The 26,302-nt window shown below is 34.9% G+C and overlaps 1 protein-coding gene across 13 annotated transcripts in view; it reads right to left on the minus strand.

Moving 5' to 3' along the window:
- The window catches only part of LOC100648987 (acetylcholine receptor subunit alpha-like), a 430,373-nt gene that overhangs the window by 198,937 nt on the left and 205,134 nt on the right, over window positions 1-26,302 (minus strand). For 7 of the 13 annotated variants that reach the window (XM_048409563.1, XM_048409558.1, XM_048409562.1 and 4 more), the window contains one exon: window positions 12,918-13,098. The exons of 3 other annotated variants lie outside the window; for them this stretch is intronic. In XM_048409563.1, coding sequence (XP_048265520.1) covers window positions 12,918-13,098 — 181 coding nt within the window. Of the gene's footprint in view, window positions 1-12,038; window positions 12,220-12,917; window positions 13,130-26,302 lie in introns of all 13 variants that reach the window. 3 more of the 13 variants (XM_048409564.1, XM_048409559.1, XM_048409571.1) reach the window with 2 other exon arrangements.

Here is a 26,302-nt window from a genome sequence, read left to right on the forward strand (position 1 = left end):
CCTGTAGCTCATGTGCCGCTACAGTTCATTAGACAAGGTGTAAAATAAATTTGCAGTTGGTCGAAATCGCGAAGAAAAGAGAAGTTGGCCTCCGTTGTTTAAAATTCCTGCGTGACAAATTACCAATACTGATTCATATTCTTGAGAAGCAATGGAAATTTTGACAACGGAACGAATGAAATTTTACGATTAATTTTCATAGGGAATTTTAATATCAATAGTATTAACCCCTTAACCTACAACTATGGGCATAGCCCGTGGTACGATGATCGGGCCAAATGTAAGTATCACGGGCTCGAAATGAGATATACATTCTTTATAATTTTTCAATTACTTGTAATTTTATATAACATTTGAATGGAATTTTTTTGTCAAAAATAATAATAATGGCGTAAGACATGACGAAGGTACCATTATTTCGTATCTTGTCCGCGAAAGAAATCGATCATACGTAGCGCTATTTAGAATAATCTTGGTATTGAAGCAAATTTTAATATATTCGCGTTACTGATTTTATTGAACCTTCAACCACATAAGCGTGTTACAAATACGTGGCAAATTACATACACGTCATTGTTTCAGTAGCAAAACTCATTAAAGCAGGAATTTCGAGTTAAATAGGTTGCATAGCTATATATCGTGCCAATATTTCTCACATAATTCCGTTGCGTCTCTTGACTCTATTAAAGGATCTAATTACACTATGATGAAATTAATTCTACTGACACCTACACAGAAATGTCACACATACCACTATCCGAGAAATGTTTAATCTTTGGTCTTAACGCCAAAAGATCGTAATTACACAACGCTAATGCTTATGGGATTCACATTTTTAGAACGAAAAGGAAGTTGTAATGATTTAATGTATTTTTTAAATTCATCAAACTTAAGTTTGATATGTAATAAACTTTGTGAAGCATTTTTAAATTCCAAAGGAATTTCAGAAGCTTAAATTTCATGAAATTGTTATATGATTTGTAACGTAAATGTATATTATTGAATTTAACAAGCGTTAATATTTAGCGTTAATTAACAATTATATATTATTTTGTTCTATTCTGTTCCTGTTTATTTGTCTATCAGTTTAAGCTATTTCTAAGCAATTTTTAACTAGCCTTCGTTAAACAGCAATAGATACTATATTATTATTTAAATAAATAAATTTCGATATTGGATTAGACGACTATTAATTATAAGAAGAGATATCAAATGTCAATTAGATAAAAGTTTGCAAATCCGTAGGCGCAGTGAAATATATTTGAACATATGCTTATTAGATATTTTTATTATTCAGAGTAACAATCTAAATCAATTTTTTTTTTAATTTTGTTTGTCTATAGAGAAACGCTTTATGACAAACAACAATTATTTTCTTTAATCTGTAAAAAATCAAAATTCTGATTTATCCTTACGTTGAGTTTAAATATGCAGCATCTACACAAGCAAGTGTACGTGAGAATCGATAAATATTTTCCAAATGTATTAAGAAAAGATATCACTTAAGCAAATGTATTTTTTGAAAATCTGTTTACACGTTCGATCGTCTTTCGAAAACACATTCGTCTATCGATACAATTGCTCTGTTTGTAGTAGTTTCCAAGATATTCAGCAAAACATGTTTTCTCGAAATTCTAAGAAAAGTAATTTTTCAGTTTCTAAATCGTGGACGATATTCGACGAAAGAAATATCGACGCTACAAATCTGCAAAGTTTAATCAAAATCAACACGTCATACTTAGGCGACGTTCCATGCAAACCTAACTTGTTAAATACAAATCTAATTCATTTTTCCTAGTCCAACAATAATATTTGTCACTTTGCGATAGAAATTCGCAATACGAAGAAAAATTCATTGACGCAGAATAAACGTATACGGATATAGGTAAATTTGAAATAAATATGCAAATTTGTATAATCCGTAACATGTGCCCGATCGGTAGAAGAGAAATGATATGCAAAAATATACATAGATTTCTCTCTACGTGATATTTTATGCCGTTATTATTAAAACAAACTCTAATGGATTCTCGCGATTCAAATCACATAAAATCTATTTAAATGAGAAGTAGCTTTGAATGTGTGGGGAAACGAGGGTCGAAATTACCTGATGTATTAATCATGAAAGGATCTTTTACGGTAGCGCGTTATGTTCAAGTGGCACTGGAACCACTTAATAAGTGAGCATGAAAATTCATCTAATTTAATTCACTCGCTTCATTACGCATTCGCATTTTAATTTCTACTTTCCTGCGTACACGTGTCGTTAACCCCGTAACCGATAACGTCGAAAATCGACGCGAAAATTCTTTAATCACGGCACGCTTCGTCGAACAATCGCTTTTGTTGGTGTTTAATTACACGTTCGCCGGTCCATTGATCGGCAGGGTGAGTAACGAATCGGTGGAACATGTGATAGCATAATAGACCATTCACTTAGGTTCGAATATAATCAAATTGTCCAAGCAAATGACACATGTTGAATCTTTTCGTTAACTTCACCGGCTACGCTGTGTAATTTATGATTGAAACTGCATTGCGGTGATTGTGCATTCAATTTATCGTATTTCTATGATACACGGACAGTGCGCAAGCATTATTAAATAAAATTTTACGGTCGTCTGTCGTAAAACACACGCCGTGGCAAATTGCGCGAATCTACATTTCGTTAGGGTCAGTTTCCGGCACGTGAAATTCGAATGTTACTCTATCAGCTATATTTGTTGGTGATTTTGATAAATCTCTGAAGAATTCATCAAATAATTTAAACTGGCAAGTCGATACAAGGTTTATAAATTGGTTTCTAATTATTTTTCTGTTTAATAATTGGATATAATTAAGATTCGCGTAAGTTGTAGTAATTTTATATATAGTTATAGTAACAATTAATTGGATATGAAATATGATTATTCAACATCCATTTAATTTTATTGAAAATGCAAGTAAGAACTGTTGTATCGCGGGAAGTTTATCTTTCTCTTAAGTTCAAGTGTGTTTTAATTGTAAGAAAATAAGAGGATCATATTATGTTAATACTGTTCATAATTTTATACGCTTTCATTCTTCGAATGCTTATGATATTTAAAAATCCTTCGAAATAGATAGTAATAAATATAGGACTTATAATTAAAACTGACTATATATAAAATGGCTAAAGATATTTTTAAAATTGTCATTCCTCGAGTTTAAAATAATTAAAATTGTGCCTCATTAGAACTGTTGTAACATATTAATGTTAACAAAACATTTTGTCAATACAATGCAGTAATTTCCATTTTAATTGCCACCGTTATAAATTGTGTATAAAAGAAAATGTTTTTCGGCGCGTCCTATAAATTTTCCCTTTAATTTTCTCGTTTCTCTCGCAAATCTCATTTCCCTCGTAAATGTCCAGAGACAGACAACATTTTTCATCAGATACAAGAAACTAACGAGACGTACCTATCACAATGCATACTGTTTCATCAATACAACAACAACAATAATTACAAACAACTATTTTCCATTATTCACTTCAAACCTAGACATATCGAGTTCTAGTCGTAACTGTACTAATTCAAAACAGCGTCAAAATTGGAATATATATATATATATATATATATATAAAAGCTGCAACTTACAAACCTTTAAAGCAAAAATACTAATTCACATATTACACACTCCTCTTCTAAATTTCAATATATTCCACGCCGCTCATTTCTTCGCTATCATACAATTTCTCATGAACAACATCGACGTCTAGCAATTAGAAACACACGCACGAACCGCTATACTACCACAGACGACATAAAACCAAGAACAGAAAGAAACTAAGATACTTTCGGTCGACGAAATTTTTGTAACGTCGTTCGCCACAGAACTCTCGTGTGCGTGTGCGTGTGTGTGTACGTGTAATACTATTTCATGCTCCGTCCTTATTCCCTGTTCTCTCGTCCGAGGGCCATAGTTACATGCAGACCGTACTATGTCACGTGTTTTCACCGAATGCTTCAATAAAGCCCTCCGTCCCACGAAAATCCGATCAATATTTACGCAATGAATATTTAATGCCGACATTTTATAACCGAACAGTGGATATAGAAATCCAACGAACGTTCCATAATCGCAGGTCCGATAAATTTTCGAGACACAGTCGCGATTGGGCAGGAAAAGAGAGCTGGTTACACGCTGCGAGTAATAAATGGGTCGGCCATTCTCCCAAAGCGGCCAGAAACCGAATGTAAAGGGGGACACGTTTCCCTATCGAACTTTTCTTATGGTTTTGTCGTGGAGATCGCTTTATCTCGACTCTTAATTCTTCGGCGAAATGTAGATGAAGCGAGTCTGAAAGAAGGAATAGAGGAAGAAGAGAGAGAAAGAACGAGAAAGGGTGAGAGGGACGGGGGTTGGGGAAGAGATTTTTCATGGAGCGAGAGTCGGCGAAATGGAAATTTCTGCGTCGAGCTACCACGCTAATTCTAACGCTGCTTTTACCAAGGGTTACGCGCGCATAGGGTTGACGTGCCCTGTAATAGCGAGCTAATTATGGCTGCGCTATGTCTACAACCTTGGTAATTTGATAAGCTGGAAAAAGCTGGACTTTGGGGGAATTTTCGGCGACCAGGTGCGATTTACGGCGTGGGGAGTTCGTATTTCCTATTTTACGAGTTTGAAAGGAACGTTGAAAGAAATTGCGCAGCGTGGGGACCGCGATAAAGTTTCGGCAATAAACCGGGAGCGGAAAGAACGACGAAAGGGCCGAGGAAATCGTTCGTTTGCTCGAAATCTGCTCGAAATTCCTTTACATTCAATTCTTCGTTTCGCTACACAGTTAGCTTATAAGCGATGCCTCCATGAAACATGCTCGATCAATTTCATGCGATGTATGCATAGATAATATGTATGTATGTATTTATGTACGTGTGTGTGTGCGTGTGCGTGGATGTACCAGCGAATGAAAAGAACATCGAACTTCGTAGCGTTCCTTCTCGTATTTTTAATAGCAAATTGTAAGTCAAAGAGGAAACCTGTGTTCTACTGTGCAAATGTTCTATCATCAAATTGTATATATTTATTCTGTCAAATATGTAGGAAGAACAGTTTGCCAAACAATTCGCAAAATTTTCTTCCTTTTTTCTCTTTTCAACGAAACCGAGTAATAATAGTCACTGTAGTTAATTGTGTATTGTAAACCGCGAACACTCTTGAAATCATTTTCGATATTTAAAATGGCGAAATTGAAGTATCTTTTTTCTAATATCTACGTTATAGCACTCGATCATTGTTCTCATGACATAATATGGAAATATACATTGCTGGCTAGTGAATTGAAATTAATTATTCTTATCTTTATATTCTTAATATTCTTTTCTTCAGATTTGTATTTTCGGTAATTAACATGTTTCTTCACATCGCAATGAAACAGCTGTGCTTTGAAATGCTCAACTATAGTTAGAACTGATTATTCAAAAAGTTTATAACACGTATAATTCTTCGTGCACCTACAAGCTATTGATATATTTGAAATTGCTTTGCTATGTTCGTAGCAGACTTTATTTGTATTATATAATTTCTCGTTACATTTATGCATTACATTTATTATTTACATAATATCGCTGTTATTGTTTGTATACGTGGTACGTCGAAAAGCTATAACATCGTAATTATGGTAACGTAGAAGTTGCGAGCAATACGTGAATTTTAGACATCATATGAATACGTAAAACTTATTACATCAGCTTCATGATATTACACATCATACGAGCAAAAACTTATTTACACTAGCTCGATATGACTTCAGCCAGTTCCACATGAATAAACAGAAAAATATATATAAATAAGAACAAATAATAGTAGCACATTTCATACGTCTGAACAAAAACAACACTTTAGATGTTTCTTCTTTCTTTTCTATCTTCTATTTTCTCTTTTATGCATTCCTTTAAAGTACTTGTACTTTCAAACTGTCTTTCTTTTGCATATTATTTACATTTCTGTTTGCCATATTTCCATGATCCTTTTTCTTTTTATAAAATACTTATGAATATCTCGTTGAATTATAATATGTCAACGTTGATCTAATGGTAGATTTATAAAAAATAATTTTATTTCTTAATTCGTGTCCCCATTAAAATAGACGTACTTTCCTTATATTGGAGTTACATAATTCCTATTCGTCATCTGACATTTTGCATCATTTTTTAAGAATATCGTAGAAACCAAACTGTGTTTAAGCAAATTCAAATTAAATAGATATCCTACAGAGAATTATTTTATTTCGAATATTCTTTATATTTTTGCACACTACGTATATTTTGTTCGTTTGTGCAGCTTCAAATTTTCCAGAAACGCACGAACATCCGCAATCCAGCGATAACAATACGAATATCCACCTACGCCATCTAGATTGAATTTTCTTTCGTTGGTACACACGGTTCTTTTCTCCGCCACGTACCTTCTTTCGCAAATATCAGACGTTATTACACGTTATCTTGTTCGTAAGCAAACCTGCTTCTCAGCTCTGTTCGTTTAATTACATTACACGTCTAGACCAGGTGGCAAATATTTTTGATATTATTATCCACCTCAGCTTTACGGCTAATTTCTTCCAATTTGGCACAGGAGATTGAAATAGTATGTATATTTCCTGTTTTTTTTAGTAAATTACCATATATATGTCGAGTTATCATTAGGTTTAGGGACATGTAACGAATCTTCACTTGGACTATCCATCGTTGTTGTACAATAGAAATTATATTTATTGGTATAAATATAGATTTTATAGAATTTGACAAATAATCGTGGTGATTAGACACTTGAGATGTTAATGACAATGATCTTAGGTTTAATAACGAATCCACGGTCAACGGGGTAACTCTTTGTTAACACGTTGATTGCCACGATACCCATATTCAGGTGTCGCTTATTTGACTACCTGCGAAGGATCGTCGTAGGTATTTGAAAAGATATTCCATAATAATAAAACTGTTGAATTGTTATAAAAGTAATACGAAAATAGTTTATTAAAAAATTATTTAGAATGTAAAACTTTAGAGCATTCTGTACATGACTGAGGTTAACCGGGACAATTTGGACAATAAGTTGCCGTTTTCTTCAAATTCTTTTGCGCCTTTGTTCGGTCCATTCGACGTCTTTTATTCGCATAACATAGTTTGCATGCGCGTCTAATGCTTCTTCCGGAATCATTTTTCCGAACGGTGATATTATGCCGACTCCGTCGAAGACAAGGATTTTTTGTATTTTCAGACAACCCGAATAATTTTGCAACTAATAATTGTCTAAATATTCTAATATTCATATTCTTCCTTGTTGCAATTTTGTAAACTATCAAAGCGTTTACAACAGAAATTCCCAGAAGGAGTTGAATGCCAAGTTTTCCGTACTATTTAATTCCTTTTCTAATTGTGGTGGCATAAGAAACCATTTGGTCGGAATAATCTATACCACACTTTCCTTCATTATATTCAACAACAGCTAGTGGTTTTAACGTTGCGAACAAACGAAACGAAAGATCATTCTTGAGCGACTCGCATTACTAAAATATCGGTGGGAGCACCTAGCAGAGAACGCTTGATACTGCTGCACGTGTGACGTGACGGAGATTTCTTTGAAAACATGCGTGACAGTCAACGTGTTAAACGTAGAATATATTTTGAAGCACAAAGTAACATTTGCTGTGACACTCGGTATATACTGCTCGTAAAGACGATGAGAAACACTCCAAGGAGATCGCAAGGATAAAAGACTGATGAAGACTTTTCTCTCCTTACGATCGCGTTCGTTTGTTATATATTGGTTGGGGATACCAACAAAATTCCAACCGCCGTTGCTAGACAGTCCCGCGTAGCGGCGACATTGTTTCTGCCCGGAATTTGATTGTTAATACAACGTGTGTCCCATAATATTGGCACTTTTGAGGCAAAACCACACGTCGCTTGATTTGTCCTCGAGCCTGTGTGCCTCTACAACTATATTGTTTTTTAAGGAGAACTGTACAACTACTTCATACCTCTGTTAGGTAAAAACGTTCATCCCGTGACCGTGGCTATGTTCAGCGACCAGTTGTGTCACCTCGAGCACAAGCTCACTGTCACAAATCTCGGGCAAACATAATCGGATTGAATCATAAACAACTACTTTTGAGTTTTATTATTTAAGTACAGCTATAATAAATAGTCTAGACTAAAGTATTGGGGATCTTCCCAAAAATTCCAAAAGGAAGGCCCCGATGTCCTTTCATCTCCGACACGGCCATCCTGACAATCACCCGTCCTTGGGTGTATCTAAAATATTGGTTTTTCTCAACATTAGACTCAATACAAGTGACATTATTTACAATTTAACCAAATGTCCAAATAAGTCAAGGGTTCAGTTCAACAACAAAAACTTTGATCGAATGTTCAACGGCAAAAATGAAAAACAGCAATGAGTGCCATTATGATTAGTATTCAAAGTGGTAATTGCATCCTGTGAATTACCAGTCAGACCGTAATGACATGACAGACCATTCTCGATCTCGTACCTGAATGAATCTCATTTTTTTTTATATCTTATTACCTCACTGGACATATGTGAAAACACTATACTAGATGTTATGACCATGGTACTAATGATACTAGAACTGAATTTTGTAACTGTGTGTTGATTTTGCCTCTTAATTTCTTTGGACCACACCGTAAGCGTATGTGAACCATTGTGTTCGATCTTACACCTGATTACATCACATTACCACACTGGGCGTATGCGGAAACACTTAACTTCATCACATTACCACACTGAACGTATGTGGAAATACTGAACTTTATCATAAAAATTCCAAAAGAAAGGCCCCGATATCATTTCATCTTCGACATATATAACTTTACGACACCTGTTAATTTCTTTTACAATTTTGGTAGTAATATAACGTTTGCGAAGCAAGGATTGTGCCAATTTCATTTTTATTATAATCCAATACTTGAATTTATATGACAGAATATCGTAACTCAAGAGCACTACGTAACGTATGATCATTTGTATGAAATTTATCTTCTTTTCGATGTACTATCATTTTATTCTTTTCATATGTCTATACGTCCATTTAAGTGGAAATTGCTGAAAGCATATCGAGCTTTACGCATCCACGCGATGTTAATGACCACATACTGCTCGCAAATTTCACGCTGATGTAGCTACGATATAGGAAATTATAGATGCCACAAGTTTGCTATCTTGTTATTCGGAAGTGTAGCAGCTATCGCGATATGAAGTAAAGATAATCAGCTAACAGAAATTTATTAAACTCGATCTGAATTCAGTACCGTTTATTACAGCAGAAGTGGCTAAATAAACCATAATGTCGTAAACTTTGATCAAAGGGCTTATGCAAAATGAGACACGAAATCAGACTGGTTGAATCGAGTTTCCAAATAAGTTTATTCCACTTGCCTTTCGCAGGAATGAAAACTTTTTGAATAATCTGTTTACGTATAAATCTGTATTTGCCCTGCTACATTGAAACAACTAGGCCTGTCCAAACATCTCTTTTTTTACCGTGTATTTAGTGTGGTGTCTGAAAAATGCTCGGTAAAACGTTCAATCTGTGTCGCGTGTATCACATACAGTGACGCTTAGAAACCAAGAGTCCTACGATCTAAGCTTTTCAATAGCTATGCTAATAAAGAATGAGACTCCGCGATTAGATGTTTCATCTTTCCATCGATCTGCAAATGTCAAAGAGCAAGGCGACTGACCAGCTTGGATACGCTTCGAAGCAGATTCTTTTCACCTCGACTCAAAGTTTGTAATCGAGGTACCCTTTGAAACCTGCGACGTAGTATCGCTCTTTCAAGTCGTTCGTCGAAGCGAGGATCGGACTAACATTCTTAGTAGGAAGCATTCATACAAGGTAAAAGATAGATGTGGCGTTACACGAAACGGCATATCGACGAAGTACTTCATAGCACCGCAATGTTTAACAAAAACGTAACACCGAACAATGAGATGTCGCTAAGAAAATGCTTGTAAAACGTTTACGGTGGCTCACGAAAGTATCCGAATTTTTACCTGCGTGTTGTTCGAAACGTCTTGAAATCCCATTAGTGTTACGATTATCGCGATTATGTTGGTAGAATTTGAGGTGGATCCGAAAATGTGTACAAGAGTTACGAGATATGCAGAGGAAACGTACAACTCGCAAGGACCATCAAAGTATCTGAACAGTCAATTGTACGCCACATTGGCCAATTTGGGGCCAAGCAATATACTTAAACGTACGATAATTGTGTGATAGTCATCTCAGCATGGTCATGTGGGTACTAACTCAAAAGAGAAACTATTTTTATTTTTCACGTCTTTTTAAATTAAATTTTTACTGAAGTGTTTGTGAAATCTTTCTGATGAAACTGGGAACAAACACGGTGTAATTTGAATTGTATTTACTTATTGACGTGTATTTAATTGTCATTTATCAAGTTAGCAAATGTGCTCTAAATTGTACTGTGTTTGGTGTCATTTTAATCGGAAAAATATGACAGATACGTTGATAAACATTTCATTCGTTAGAAATCAGAAATAAGCAAGTTTGATTTCTTAATTAAAAGTCTCGGCTAATTTAGTTCCTCTTTTTCTTTACTCGCGTTATATACTTTCCTACGTTTCACACGTCTAAGATCTTGGTTTTCAGATCTTTCGTTTGCAATTTTTTGCAAAAGCCAAGATTGCAAAACATGGGGCCCGGAAATTGTCCAATGTTTTTCGTATATAGTTATAATTTACATATAGTTTACCATAGCGTTCTAAATACAATAGAACTTCGTTTATCTCAACCGATCGGGGCAACAAAATATTTCGGATAATCGACGAGTTGGGACCAGCTGCTGCTGTGATTTTCGATAATAGAGATAGACGTACGGATGACTGAGATTGAGCAACACTTTCTTTCGACACACGTTGCGTTCAATTATATGACAACTTGGATAAAACACACGACGTGTACGACTTCAGAATACGCGTTCGTATAGTTGAAAGTACGTTCGAACGTAATTCGAAAAATAGAGGCTCAGTTACGAATTCATGCAAAGAGGTTCGGATAAACGAAGTTCTGTAGTTGGAGTTTAGGAAATTTGATAAAACTATAGACTCTAGATGCAAGAAACAGCGATGAGTCTATAAAATTGCCTTTTATAGACACAATGTTGAGAATTTGACAATTACAATTTGGGAAAAATGTCAAATAACATGTTGACGTAATATCGCGGCTTAATAGGATACAAAGTTAGAACCTTTAATGCCACTGCACGTTAACGATAAACGTTTTGTAACTTTCATATACATTTTCGGATTGCCTTCAAATTTTACCATCAGAAACACGACAATCGTATCTCATTACGGTGTTAACGAAATCTCAAAAAGTGTCGTACAATGCACACAACGTATTCATAAAGAAAATGTTGTTCTACGTACATCTTCGGATCGCTTTCAAACTTTACTACCATAATCGCGACGGTCCTATCTCATCGCAGTGCTACCGAAATTTCAGAAGATTTCACGTAACGCGTATAATATAAAGAAAAATATGCCAGTAGATGTACGAATAGATTCGCGAGCCACTGTAGGTGGATCAGCGAGATCGATGCGTGCGAATTTGTCACGATAACTGGGATCCTCGCAAGAACGACGACGCGAGCCGTTTTCAAAGATCGCGTTCAGATATGCGAGCCTGTAGGATCGTTCGAGCACACCGCAGAATAATATATAAAAACGAGCTGACCGTACGACATCACGACGAATGTCAATCAAATAACACTGCAGTCCACACCAAGTAACAATATTGAAATATATATATATATGTAATATATATAGATAATATATATATAAATATGACGTATGACGTCCAAGACCAGCGCATCGCAGAAACGATTACGGGTATCAAGGTGGCATTCTCTGATGGAACATAAAAAACGAAAGTATAACCAAGGAGGAAACTGGGAAGACCGATCATATATGACGAGCAAAAAGGTTCAATCTGGCGATCGTGCTCGTTGCTGTTGGCGTGGCACCTTAAAACCGTCATAGGTCCAGGAGCCTAACTTCAAAACACAGGTCTGTACGTCGTACGGAAAGAACTCAACGTCGATGGAGCAGGAGGATTTATATACGGCCGGCGGTTGCCAGACGACCAATCCCGAATAGTAGACCGTGGCCTTGGTCATCAGCGTCACCTCGTAGTTCCCGTCGGCGCTGGAATCACCGAAGAAACGAGCCGAGCGTGATCACGATTGGCTCCTCTTTGAAGAGCACCGGATGCTGCCGCTACGCGATGATCTGTTTCTTTTTCTCTCTTTCTTTCATTCTCTTTCTCCCTCTCTTTCTCTCACTCTCTCTCTCTCTCTCTCTCTTTCTTCCTCACCATCACCCTATCTCTCACCCTTTCTAACGAATTGAGCCGAAAAAGCTTCGCATCGATCGCTCGGATCGCGTAATTTCGCGTCCTCGCTACTCGATCTCCCTTCGTTCAAACATCCCCCTCGGCTATCAACTGTTACTGCGTGCCATCTCTGTTGCATTTTCTTTGCGATTCGCCTCGCTATCATCAATTCTCGTTCTTTCTATCCTCTGAATGCACGTCGCATCTGTCGGAGCTACTGTTATAGGTATCACGGAACGTTGAAGGAAAGCTGGCAGCATCCGTCTCCTAGCGTGGGTTTCGGCTCTCCCCTCCCATCGAGTGTAACGTTTCGAAAACGGGCAACAAGAAAACACAAGCCACCGCGGAGTTTGGAAATCCACGCGACGAGCCGATCGTTCGGGTCTAATATCTAGTCTTAAGGGCTACAAAGGTGGACCGTCCTCGACGCATCACGAGCCACGTCGATCCACGTCGTGGAAGATCCGCCGGTCTATTTGCCACGAACTTAGCGGCTACCATGCAAGTTTACCTTAAAGCCGTCATAGGTCCACGAACCGAACTTGAGGACACAGGTCTGCTCGTCGAATGGGAAGTACTCCACGTCGATCTCGCAGGATGACTTATAAATGGCAGGGGGCTTCCACTCGACCAATCCTTGATGGTAGATGGTGGCTTTCGTGGCCAAGGTCACCTCGAAGTTGCCGTCCGCGCTGCGAGCGAGCACATTAGTGGTTCTGGGCGCTGCGGCGGTCGAGCTTACTTTGTACTTCCGATTCGATACCAAGCCGTCTTTTTTTGTTAATTTTTCTTTACTTTTTTCTTTCTTTGCTTTTTTCTTGTTTTTTCTTTTCTTTCTTTCTTTTTTTTGTATTTTTGCTTTTGTTTTTCTTTATTCTTGCATGTGCCTTAACGCTGCCTTGGCGGCGTAGGAAACAAGTTCTCGCGATAGGATGCACCTTTCGTGCGCGCGAAACCGCGAACGCGATAATTTGGTACGCGTGGCCGACGCGAGAAATTCGACGAAACACGAGCGAGACTTGTACCGGAGTCCGTGAGGCGGACAAATAACAAGCGTGCGCTTTGAACATTGCTCATAGACCCGTCGCCGAAAGCAAAGTATCTGAGTGTTGCTGAATTCCCGTGTGTTTACTTTTTTCGTCGCATCGATAGACGCGAGCATCGTGTATTCCTGACTTTTTAAACGCGGAGCAACGAGATTTATACCGATAAAGATATTTCATACTGTAAGCACAGTAAGCTTACGAAAATACTATCGTAGGTGGTCGTTAGCCAAACATATCGCGGTTGTGTCTACGATAGTTATTTACTTTACTTTATTCTTTGTTATACTTGAAAGGTGTTCAAAATTTTAACAACTGTGGAAACAACATATTCGATTGACGTTCGTAACACGTTTGAGCGCAACGTGAAAGAATAAGAACAGAACGTGGATCGATGCTTATTTTAATGAATTCATTCCGCGAGTTTTAATTATAAATTTTGTCGATATATTAAATATGTTAGAAAAAAGGGCTCTTATTTCGATCGTAGAATTTAATAAATATAGATATATGTAGAAATTGGTACAAATGAAACAACGTAAAGTAACATGTAACAGGGTAACTTACACGTACCATAGATCGTTAGGAAATGAGTACTACTTAGCAGAATTATGGAAAACATAAAGAAATACAAGGAACAATGATAAAATAGTATTTTCATTCACAGTACAAAACGATGAGAATTATTCGCCGTATGCTTGGCATTGATAGCAACACAATTTAGAGAATTTTAAATTTACTAATTCTACACTAACCTACGTTATGTTTCTATTTTTATTATATAAAACAGTATATATTTATAATTTCTTTGCTTTGTTTTTTAGCAGTTAAATTAAGAAATCGTGTATCTAGTATTCTCAAAAGCGTCAATTTAGAAAATCTTGCCAGTAAAATTTACATTTTGAAAGTTACGTCACTGTCAATCCCAAGCATCGATATTTCAATTAAAAATACGAGAAATCGCGATATAATGTAACATACTTACATATAATATATGTATATTCGTTATATTTAAAGTTGTGAATATTTCTACTAAAATTAGGGCGAATCTGAGAATATACTGATAAATAATCACGTATAACTTTTAATTATATAACGTCCATTTCAAATTACCATTTCACACTTCATTGTAATTGCTGTGTTTGAGACATTTTTTATGGGTATATATGTAAAGAAAAAACAGAATTCTTTTGTGAAAATAAATTTAATGCAATTTATAGACCAATACTTCATGGATATCGTTCATTGTATATTTTTAATCAAACCGTGATTGTTTTATTTTCTAACGAAATAAAATTCAGAGATAATAGTGTGTTTAAGATCGAAGAAATCGTCTACAAATATCCACCTAAAGAAGAAATAGAATTCTTTTATGAAAATAAACTTAATTTAATCGAAGGATCAACTCTTCATAGATATTATGTATTTCTTCCTAATTTCTTTCTAATTATGTATTTCTAAGCAAACTGCAATTGTTTTTCCTCTTGATTACATTATTTCTTCTAATGTTGTGTAATGTATCACTTTGTACATTTTTACATTGTACAGTGTTTGTCATTATAAATTATCTCTGCAAAATAATTTAGTATATTTATATGACTGTTACTACGTATATTATGGAAAATCGAGTACATATTTCTAAACAAGTGCGTGCTGCTTCAGAATTCTTTCAGTCACAATAAAGTAATTGCGATTTCACACTGAGAAAATGGAAGAAAATCTACAAATTGGAAAACCAAAGAAATAAAAACAAATTATTGTCCATTCCTGATACTTGGTCTATAACAGCAAAATCATTATTTTATACAATATTAGACATCTCAACTGAAGTTTCCAGATATTTTTTGTAACCTACGTCCAGTTGGAAACGATACGTTCCCATCAGAGATATTTTTGTCAGACGTGCAGCTACTATACCCTTTCACTTTCTTTAAATTATATATTTATCCGGATATGCAAATTTCTATTTTCATACGTGTAATTTACAAGATGGAACTTGAGTAGAGAAGTATTTTATTCATTCTACGTGGTAAAAAATTCTGTATTTTAAATATTTCGTATATTTCTGCATATTATGTTCATTCTGTGCGTTCTCGTATCCGCAAATTTCCCATAAGCTCATAAACATCCACAGCTTAATTACATGTCTTAGGAAACTTTACTATTTGCCTGCTACGATTTATACGACTATAATCTGTCCGCATTTGAAATATGAAGGGCGATTCTGCACCCCTTTAGGGCACTCATGCCTATTAACAATCCAGCCTGAACTGCCTTTAGTTTACCTACCGGCTCTAGTGTACACTGCGTTTCATTGAATATTTCAGTGCACAAACAAACATTGATGCATATGTGCACATGCATCGGGAAAACAAACGGGAGAATGTATCGATCGCGGTGCGTGAAATTTATATTGGCTTTGTCTGCGTTTCTTTCCGGTAATACGGCAACAGCAACAACGTGGACGTTGACGTGTGAAATGAACGTAGTCAACTGTTTGCGCGAGACAGTCTTCGATTTAGTTTACATCAGCTCGCTCATTCTGGGAGCAGAGAAAGATGGTTTTAACAGATAATTATGAGAATAGAATACAGAACAGAATATTTATCAGAATAGTCTAACATGGATTGCACAGGAAAATACGTAGATTATATAATAGATACGAATAGAGAAGATACATATAATATATAGTTACAGATTCAAACAGTTTAGTTGGAAATTACTAGATAGAAACGAATAGATACTTGTACGTGAAAGAGATGCATTAGAAAATAATATACAATTGTGCAATATGTAAATTCTACTGGCATAACTACTAAGAAAGACATAAACCATCAAATTCGAAAAAGTGAACACTGAACAAAATATGTAGGTACATCTTTGTGTGTTTCACGGTTCCTAGTATAATCTAGTACAGCAAATAGAAAATAAGAATTATTTTAACCAATTTTAAAATACTTCTTCTTGATCAATGAACATTTTTGTTTTTGTATTAATTTATAATTGCATAAATAGTTATATCGAATCTTTCAATCTATGCGAAAATAGCATTTTTAGATAAAGAATGTTGACTAAACTAATATTTCATAATTATCATTCAACAGATTACACGCGAATATCGCGTTAAAATGTAGCGAAATTTGAAATAGTAAAAATAATTTCTTATTTTTATAAAACTGACGTTTTATCGAATAAAGTCTGTTGCTTTTCAGAACTTTGCCACTGCTTCCCGAAAAACTTTCGGTCCCTTTCGCAAAACTTTTAATCTTTTAATCCTCTGAGATAGCTCCAACAGGTTTCTAGCTCATTCAATTTTTCGCCATGAAAACACGTTTAGTAAAAATCAAAGTAATAGTCTAGTTAAATTTGTAAAGATCAGCTATCGATACAAGAAACCTAAGTTATCTCGATAAAAAAATGTTTGTTCAAAATATGTAGAAATCAAAATTGCACCGGTGTCCGATTTTTATTTTCCCGATCGACTATAGTGATTTTCAATATATCAAGAAAGATATCATTTATAGATTTATTTTTACACTGCGAGGTTTGTATCCGATGGATATTTTGTATGATATTCAATGTATATCTATAAGATATTTTGTAATTTTATTGTAACTATATAATGGTCTCTTTTTACTTCGAGTAATTCTGAATGTTTCCATTTTAAAAAGGTGATATTCAACGTTTCGTCTCCGCTTGAATTTTACATTCAAATATTGTTAATTTAAATCAATCGAAAGATCCACATATTTATGAGCGCTATTGTATGAGTATCTTGTCACGAGCTTAAAATATTTACAATTCGAGATAACAATAAGCCAGTAACTACTGTGAACACAACAGAGGATTTTTCGAAAGTCACGCTGCCAATCAGAGGCTGGAGATGTTCAAAAAGTCAGAAGAAATCTTAATCGAAGCTTGAACGTGGACCTTACACCATCGAAACGAATATCAGTCCCTTTGGAAGCTCAAAATTTAAGCGCGATCATCGATCAAACGTAGCTGATGCTCTGTGTCTGTAAATCTTTTATCCCTTTTACAAGAAGAACACTTTGCCATCATTGAAACCTATTTGACGCGATATGAAAGATTGCGAACACACCAGAAGCTCGATTATTCGACGACACCAAAGATCGTATTGCATAGATTTATGAACAGCTTGGCACGTCCAGTTGCACGTTCAGAGATTTCCTAGAGAGGAAAACGCGCGTCGATAATTCTGCACGTATATTCACGTTGCTAAATATCGCCGTGTTTTGTGTAGACGCGTTTAACGTTTAAGAAAATGAGTATTTCAATGTTTTCCTTCGGAGCTTGAAGTATTTCATGATTCAGATACTAAGTGAACAATCCTGCAATTTTTTTTAAGGAGGTGGGGGGGTGGGTTGTGTTTTAAAAATTCTCCATTATTTCTCCAAGTTTCTATAATATCGTCAAAAATAGTTTTTATTGCTAGCTCAATTTTTTTAAGCAAAGCAAAATTTAATCAAAAATATGGAAAAAGACGGAGAATTACTTAAAGTTACTGGTCGAAAATGACCCAGTGTGCGGATGGAAAAGAGATTAAGAGATTCGGAGATTCGAGTCCTACTGTATTTAATGTACGTGTAACAATACATTTATTGGAAAATTCAAATTCTACTTTATTTGGTATTCTGTGTTGCAAAGTACATATGACATAGATAAGATATAGATTTTTAATGAAACAATTAGAAAATAAGGCAATGGAAAGCATTCAGTTTGTAATATAAATACAGCAGATGTTCTGATATCTACGCAACAATTATTTCGAAATATATCTATTTCTATTATCACGTAACTTGTCAATTTTTAAGAATTGCATAATCGCTATAAATACTTTGTAACCATTAAAATTGAAAACAACGTACAATTACGAAACTGAATTTTAAATAAAGTAGTTTAATCGAGAATTAATCAGATAATAAAACCTATTGACAAATTTTAATTATTCTATTAATTGGAAATACGAAGACTACTTGATAACGGAGATTTTTATGAAAAACCGTGGTTGTATAATCGTTTGATCGATTGCTGTAAATAGCAGATAATACCTCACGAGAGTTTCTAAAATTCCATCAATCAAATCTACTGACGTGTGATTTTTATGAAATAAATTCTATAAAAGTATTATTACAGCAATAGTTGAAGAAAAATGGAGGTTTCGACAGTGAAAATTCAATTTATTGACGATCATTTTTCTGCTCTTACTATAGTTGGTCGAAACCTCAAGCGACATCGCTAAACTATCCTCGTTAATCCTGTTGCTCCTGTTCATTAAATGTGAAAGTCCTCGATTAATATTGGAAGAGTATGTCTGATTAAAGATCATCGATTTGAATATTAAACTTTTTCTAAGCTCCTCAAATTACCTACTTAATATTTAATAATATTTAAACAATCGTAGGTAAAAAACAAATGCTTCTTTTTGGCATCTATTATACTATGATACATTTTTGTAGCTTCTTGCATGTTTGTTCAAAATATGTAGAAATCAAAATTGCACCGGTGTCCGATTTTTATTTGCCTGATCGACTATAGTGATTTTCAATATATCAAGAAAGATATCATTTATAGATTTATTTTTACACTGCGAGGTTTGTATCCGATGAATATTTTGTATAATATTCAATGTATATCTATAAGATATTTTACAATTTTATTGTAACTATATAACTATAGATATTTATTGTTATTTTGTAATTTAATATGTAAAAAATTTCTACAAATAAAGATTTTTAAACATAACGCGTAAATACTATTAAAAATATAATTTAATTTAATATACCTATTAACCCTACTCTTCTCCCCGGGTCTTTAAGACCGCAAAATGATCGTTATACCTATTCCAATAGATGTTTATTAAAATATCGAGGACTTTCGAATATTTGTTTTTTGTACTCAACGTAATTTATCTTTCGTATATTCCATAATTTTTATGAATTAAATATTCAAATAAATACTTCAAACGAACGAAACAAGTACAAATGAGAAGATACAAATACGAAGAAAAGAAGAGAACAGTAGGGTTAATGCTATATTTACATATATTAATGTTACATATAAAATATTAAGTATAGTTATTTGTTTTGAAGCAAAGCAGTTATCTTTCAATCAATTTACAATAATTTCGAATGTCGATATTTCATTATTTATTTTATTTAAAGTCGCATCGACTACCGTGGTCATTAGCGGCGAATGTCGATATTGTTTCGTTAAAAACAAACAAACAAGCAACGTATATTAATGAAAAATTGCAGTACATTCGCGTTTCCATAATATTTCCCGCAAATATTTATTAAAAGGGAAATAATATTTATTAAATTTATTAAAATGGAAATAATTTTCATAAAGCTTATCAGAACTGATTTACAGAATAAAGATTATATCATATGATCGATGTATAACATATATCAATATAAACACAATATCATATAATCAGTATATATCATATATCAATATAAAGATTATATCATATAATCAGTATATATCATATATCAATATAAAGATTATATTATATTATGTGCATATTATACTGTCTTCTGGTCGTGATAGCGATGTGTAGTAGCGTTGACGACGAATATACGAGGTTCAGGCAAATAACATTTGTCATGGCACAGTTATTTTCAAACAAAATAAAGCTCCCAAGAGTCAAAGGATCGTTCAAGTACACTTACACAGTAGTCGAAAAGTCAGTTCCACGTTCTATCGTTTACGTTCGCGAATATACAGAGATAGACGTGAAAAGATATTGCAAGATCAAAGATATTCAAATCGTGGAAACGAGGACAATGTGACTTTCTCCGAATCTACGCTACGAATTACAGTATATAATTTCTGTCGAATCAATTTAAGCTTATAATCGTTCGCAATTTTAGGTAAAACTGCTAACATTTTATAACATACAATTTTACAATTTGCTGCAAAAAGATGAAACGAATGAAAGTTTTACATACAGTTACGATTTTCCAAGTATCGCGGTCCTTCGATCAAGAAAACTGCACCACTCTGAGGATTGCAATAAATTGCGTATGCGCCTACAATATATTGCGTAATACGTTAATATCTGTTTCTTTCGGGCAAAACGTTAAATATATCCGGCGAATAACAATGGCCAGTTAAACGTGGAAACCTATAAATCATTTCTCACAATGGAGAACTTAGACCGATGTTCGTTCTTTCTCGCGGATCGTTAAGTCTTGGCTCGTTTAACGAATCTTCACTACAGTTTCTCGTGCCTTTCGTTTCTCCCATGGTGTAAGATTAACAGCAGACATGTACAGGGTGTCCCGGCAATTGTGGTACGATCGGTAATAAAATGATTCTACGTAAAAAAATCAGTCGAAAATGTGGACTTAAATGATTGCATGTGGTGGTTTATTTTCGAGAAAATCGGGTTTGAAATTTGTCAATTATATACTTAAACTTTACTAACTGCAGACTAGGCTAACTGTGAGTGAACGAGCAGCAGGAGCTTGTGCTACATATTAAAATAGACCTCTATTCGTCTGATCCAGAAGACTATGAAGACAAAACTCGATTGATTTTTTATTTTCATCGTTATTTGTGGATTTTTCGCAATTTCCATAGAATATAAATAACTTTTTGTTTTTTGCATTGCGATGATATTTGTGCAATTATCAGCGACGTTTCTCCGATGGGAGACGTGATACTGTCACAACATCGTTAAACCAATTTACCGAATGTCAACATGTGGACAAACTGTAAAGACTCGAGAATAATATAAAAAAGAAGCATGCTAAAACAAGTGAAAAGCGCGAAATAAAGTTTTCCCATAGTCAAGCTTTGTTTCCGAGAGAACAGAGCTTGAACGCGTTTAGTCATGAACCAACCTGTTACACAAAATAAATTTTCAATTGCAAATTTGCTTTTCTCGGAAACAAAGTGTTTTATGGACAGATTTTCTTCCACATTTTTCTATCTATTTTTTACGTGTGGAATAACTTTCTGATGATTATTTTCTCTTGTTCAGTTCGAAATTAATCGAGTCCAAGTATACTTGAAAAATCTTCAAATTCGATTTTCTCAAAAACGAAGCGCCACGTGAAAAACTTTTATTCTACATAGAGAGAAAGAGGTAGATGGATAACTTTATTTTCCTGATTTTCCTGACTTTCGACCTTGAAAAGGGCTTGACACGTGGTTGTGCCTACAAAATCACTATACATATACGCCATTATAATACTGTAGAAAATAATTCTCATACTTAAAATACTTGAAATACTTAAAATGCTTGTGACACGTGTCCGACTAGTTTCCTTCTCCTTTCTACTATTTTCCTCATACATCTTCCTTGCTCTTTTCCTCGCTCATCCTTCCGGTTAATTCCTTTTCTCTTCCAACTTCTCTGCACTCTTCCATGAACTTCTGTCGTTTCCTTCCCTTAACCACACAATCTACATTCTTCTCCTCAGTTTTTAAGCACAATTCCCTCACTCTATCCTCATTATCACGTCTAAATCTCGCTCGATTATCACTTCCTCTACATTCTTTATTTAAAAACTCTGCACTGCTTTCTTCCCCCAATTCCCTATATTTCCTTCTATACATTCCCTGTATTATTCTTTCATATTCCTGCCTCTGCTCTGTCCTGTCCATCCATACTAGGGCTGAATCTGTTATCCTAAGCTCCCATAAGTCCATGCCCTTCTGCTCATAAATAGTATCATTTTCTTCCTTCTTCCCATCTAGACTTTTCTTCCCCCAAATCTTATTCTATATTTTCCATACGTTTTCTTTCGCACAGAATCGCCTGATTGCCGATCGTACCGGAGTTACCGAGACACCCTGTACAACGACGCTGGCGCACATAGACTCGCGTGCAGGTCTCCTTCATCTCGCTCGCACTGTCGGCGAGAAATGGAAGCGGAATTGACAGTCTTCCTACTCTGGCTGGCAGAAAACCCTACCGAGATTAAAAGGAAACGAAACTATTGCGGAGGAGTCCCCCGTCACCTTAGATCCCGCGAGTCGTTTTCATCAGTGGGTTGAACTTCAATTTCACTTAACCTCTGACCTCCCTCTCCCTTCACTGCCCTCCTGCTCTCTTTGCTCTCACCCCTTTTACCGCCACTACGATTCTTCCACGCTTTTCACCGTCCTCTCGCTTCGTACCGGCCCGTTACTGTTTAAGCTGCTGTTGTTCCTCAGCCTCGCGGTATTATTCCTACAGCTTTCTTATTTCTTACTTTCTTGGATAATGGAAAAAGAGGGCTGCGAGAGATTTCGGTCGTTTTTGCCCGGTTTATTTTCCCCCTTCGCTTTGATGGACGAGCCGTTCGCGATATGAGCGTGTCCGTGTTGAACGCCGAGAGCTTTCAGCGAGAGATTGCTCGCAGAATTTTTCGGACCATGCCTATATATATATATATATATATATTTCTTCGCTTGCGCCTGTTTCTGTGTAGGTAGAGAAATATCTGCGGCAAAATATATTATGTCTTTATGGAAGACTTTCTGTCAGAATCCAGTTCATAATTATTCTCTGGTTCATTCGAACAGCTGTGAAAACTTATTTTGGTTATATTATATGTTTTTCGCAAAATATCTTCGTGACGTACGATGTGGTACAATCGTGACGGTGACGTTGGTAGAGTTTGAAATGAACTCGAAAATGTAGATGAAAGTTACGGGGTATTTGTTGCAAGCGTTCGCCTCACAAGGACCATAAAATTATTTATACTCGTTATTGTTCGTTGTTCGTTTCGTAATCGTCTTAAGTCGATTAAACTGCAGGGTCATTAGCAACTGTAGCACGATACTACTGGATACTGTAGAAATTATTATACGCGCGAACTATGAGGAATGGCGAAAATGATGGTACAGTTTTAGGTGGATCACTAAATTGATTATTAATTAGAAATAAATTGTAAATAAAGTTATGGTTGCGATATCACATAATCGCAATGCTTTACCATCCAATGCATTGTATGAATTCTTTTTACCAAACTGAAAATATTTGAATAACTTTAGTTATTGCAATTTAGCATGATTAACTTGTACATGTATTTTCTCAGCATTTACCCTTGCAAACCTGTGTATGTAAAGAACGCGTATATTCTTTCTCCCCATTTCTCCACTTCCTTTATTCGATTCAGCCAGTTCCAGAAGACATTGAAACATATTCGCTGTGAAGGTTGAGTGGATGTGCATAATCTGAGGAATTCTGTTCAAACGCTTCTCTTTCGCACTAACACTTTACACCCAGCGATCTTTAGTCGTACATTTATCACTCTGATTCTCCTTTGATTTCAGATTCACCACGCAAAATCACCATTATTCGTCCATGCTTCGTTACCTTCTTTTTTATTTCAGGTTTGCAGTTGGATTCACACTGATGGCGAGACTTACGACTGTTGACTGTACAGCAGTTTGATAGCAGTTTTAAATATCTCTTAAATGTGTATTTATGAAATTTGGTTACGTTTACCTAATCTTGATTTATAATAAAGTCCTGCTTTTGATTTCGTAACATTTATAGTAACTTTTTGAAACGTATTCCTTTCAACATCTCCCTTTGAACATTTACGTAATACATTACATAATAATTTATAATAATACATTTATGTTATAGTACGAGCCTCACAAACAACAAACAGGTTACTGTTTAACATATAATTTAATTTGGTTACTTATTAATTTGTAGAAATATTTTACACTTATCTTTCTAGTTACATTAAATCATTTTGAAATATTTACGTCCAAATAAACTGTGTTGGGATATTCGTAAAATTTTCAGATATAGAATAACGCTACTTTATAGAAATAAATAGGTATTTCCACGTTTACTTTTAAAAGCGCATATAATTAAAATGAACTGTCTGTTACACAAAGTTTGTCAAATATGTATGTCATATTTCAAAAAGCAAACGCATATTTCGTGCTCTCTAATAATATACATCAACATTTAGTTTCTGCTTTTATAGTAAACGTTGTATTATGTGACCAACGCCATGCAGCTCTTTAAATAGCACAATACACACATTAAGTTTTATACATTTTTTTAAATGTACTTCAGATATGGAAATCATGAGTGGACCAACAGAAGTTTACATATCGAAACAAAGTCACGTAGAGTCGACGAGCGAAGATAGGGAACCGTGTCGACTGACATTACGCAGCTGAGGCAATTTAAACTTGCGAAATTTGCAAACTGTATCACAGCCGAAGAAAGAACAAAGTTTGTTCAAGAGATGCCAACAACTTTCTCCGATAAAGAGTGAAATTTTGTTAGTACTTCTTCAAAAACTATCAATGGTGTAGCATTACTTTCAAATATTCGCACCTTGCTCGGTTAAAAGCGCACTTTATTACATCCTAATGCATACACTTTCTCTCGAAGAACATCTTTTCAATCATTTTTAAACAATTACTAATTTAACTTACAAACTTATTTTTCGTACATTTTGTGTAAGCATTATTTACTTAATTTAGTTTATTTTATTTCGACGTTTCTGTCAACATAAGAACGAATCTAGTCTATGGAAGCGTAATAATAACAATAACGAATAAAAAAGTAAAAAATTTCCTAGATATTTCAAATTCAAACTAATATTTCATTTGCATACGGATATTTGAAAAATACAAATTAACTGTTTTGAATATCTACGATTGATCACTGATACTGTTCTGATAAGAAGGCAAATTATTTCAAACACTGGTGAAGAGATTTTAAGATGAAAAGCAAAGTTGCGGTGAAGAAACAATTGACAAAGGAAAAAATAATTAATAATAACACGAATTTTCTAATAAAAGTCAACAAATAAATCAACATTTCAAAAAGAGTAAACAACTTTCAACTGATTCCTCTTCACTTACTCGAATCGTTGAAAAGGAGTTTGTAGCTACAACTGCTCCATCAATTAAAAGGAAACCAGACACCAGCAATGTACAGTTTCATAACTAGCCACTTGTGGCTACTGATGTTTGCGACTACATTACGGTTCATTCGTCCGGACAAATGAAAATTATTTTTCAACAACGAGAACGTCGTCTTTTTCCCCTCGAGAGCTTGCAACATAGACTTGTCTGACCTTTCAGGATGTGTTAAGTTAAGACACAGCCTCTCGGATATCCAGATGAGAAAACCTGGCTGAGAAAAAGATAGCTATCGCAGTCAAGCGACACTGTAGGGATTCCTTTTCAACGGTTATGAGCAGCCAATAGCGCGCAACATCGCAATGGGACCATCTTCTTAATGTTTTAAACGAGAATCTCGTAAGCACTGGTGTAACATAACTGCGAACTTCATGCTCACTCGAGTTTCTTCTCGTTCCGAATGAGTCGTTCGTCCACTATCGTACTATGTCTTATATTACGTACATTTTTTATTTTTATTATTATTATACATTTAATCATTCTATGATTTATTAACTTAACATTACACATTTTTTATTTATATTAAATTGGTCGTAGCTCTGTTTCGAATAAAAAAAATTTTCCCTATTGTAGGCTTTCAAAATGTCAATCTTAATGTTAGTCCGGTCAAAATAGACATTTCAAAGAACAGAAATTCCAACGGAGCTAAATTTTGGTAGAGACTTTGGGTATACCTGTAGAAATAAAGTGCCAAAAATCCCTATTGGTTCCACGCGGGCTAAAAATGTTATTCAAGGTCAAAGTCAAAATTTTTGGATTTTTTTAATTTTTCTTGAAAACGGTAAGTTTTATCGAAAATATAGCTCAGACAAAAATTGTAGATCATAAAATTATCTACAAAAGTGTCCCGTATACTTTTTTTCCTAAGAATCACCATAACTAAGATATCGCCATTCTAAAAGTTGAAGTTCTATTGTCCACGTGGCGACGCTCATAT

Source organism: Bombus terrestris, chromosome 10 (assembly GCF_910591885.1).
Source record: "Bombus terrestris chromosome 10, iyBomTerr1.2, whole genome shotgun sequence".
Classification (NCBI taxonomy): Eukaryota; Metazoa; Arthropoda; class Insecta; order Hymenoptera; family Apidae; genus Bombus; species Bombus terrestris.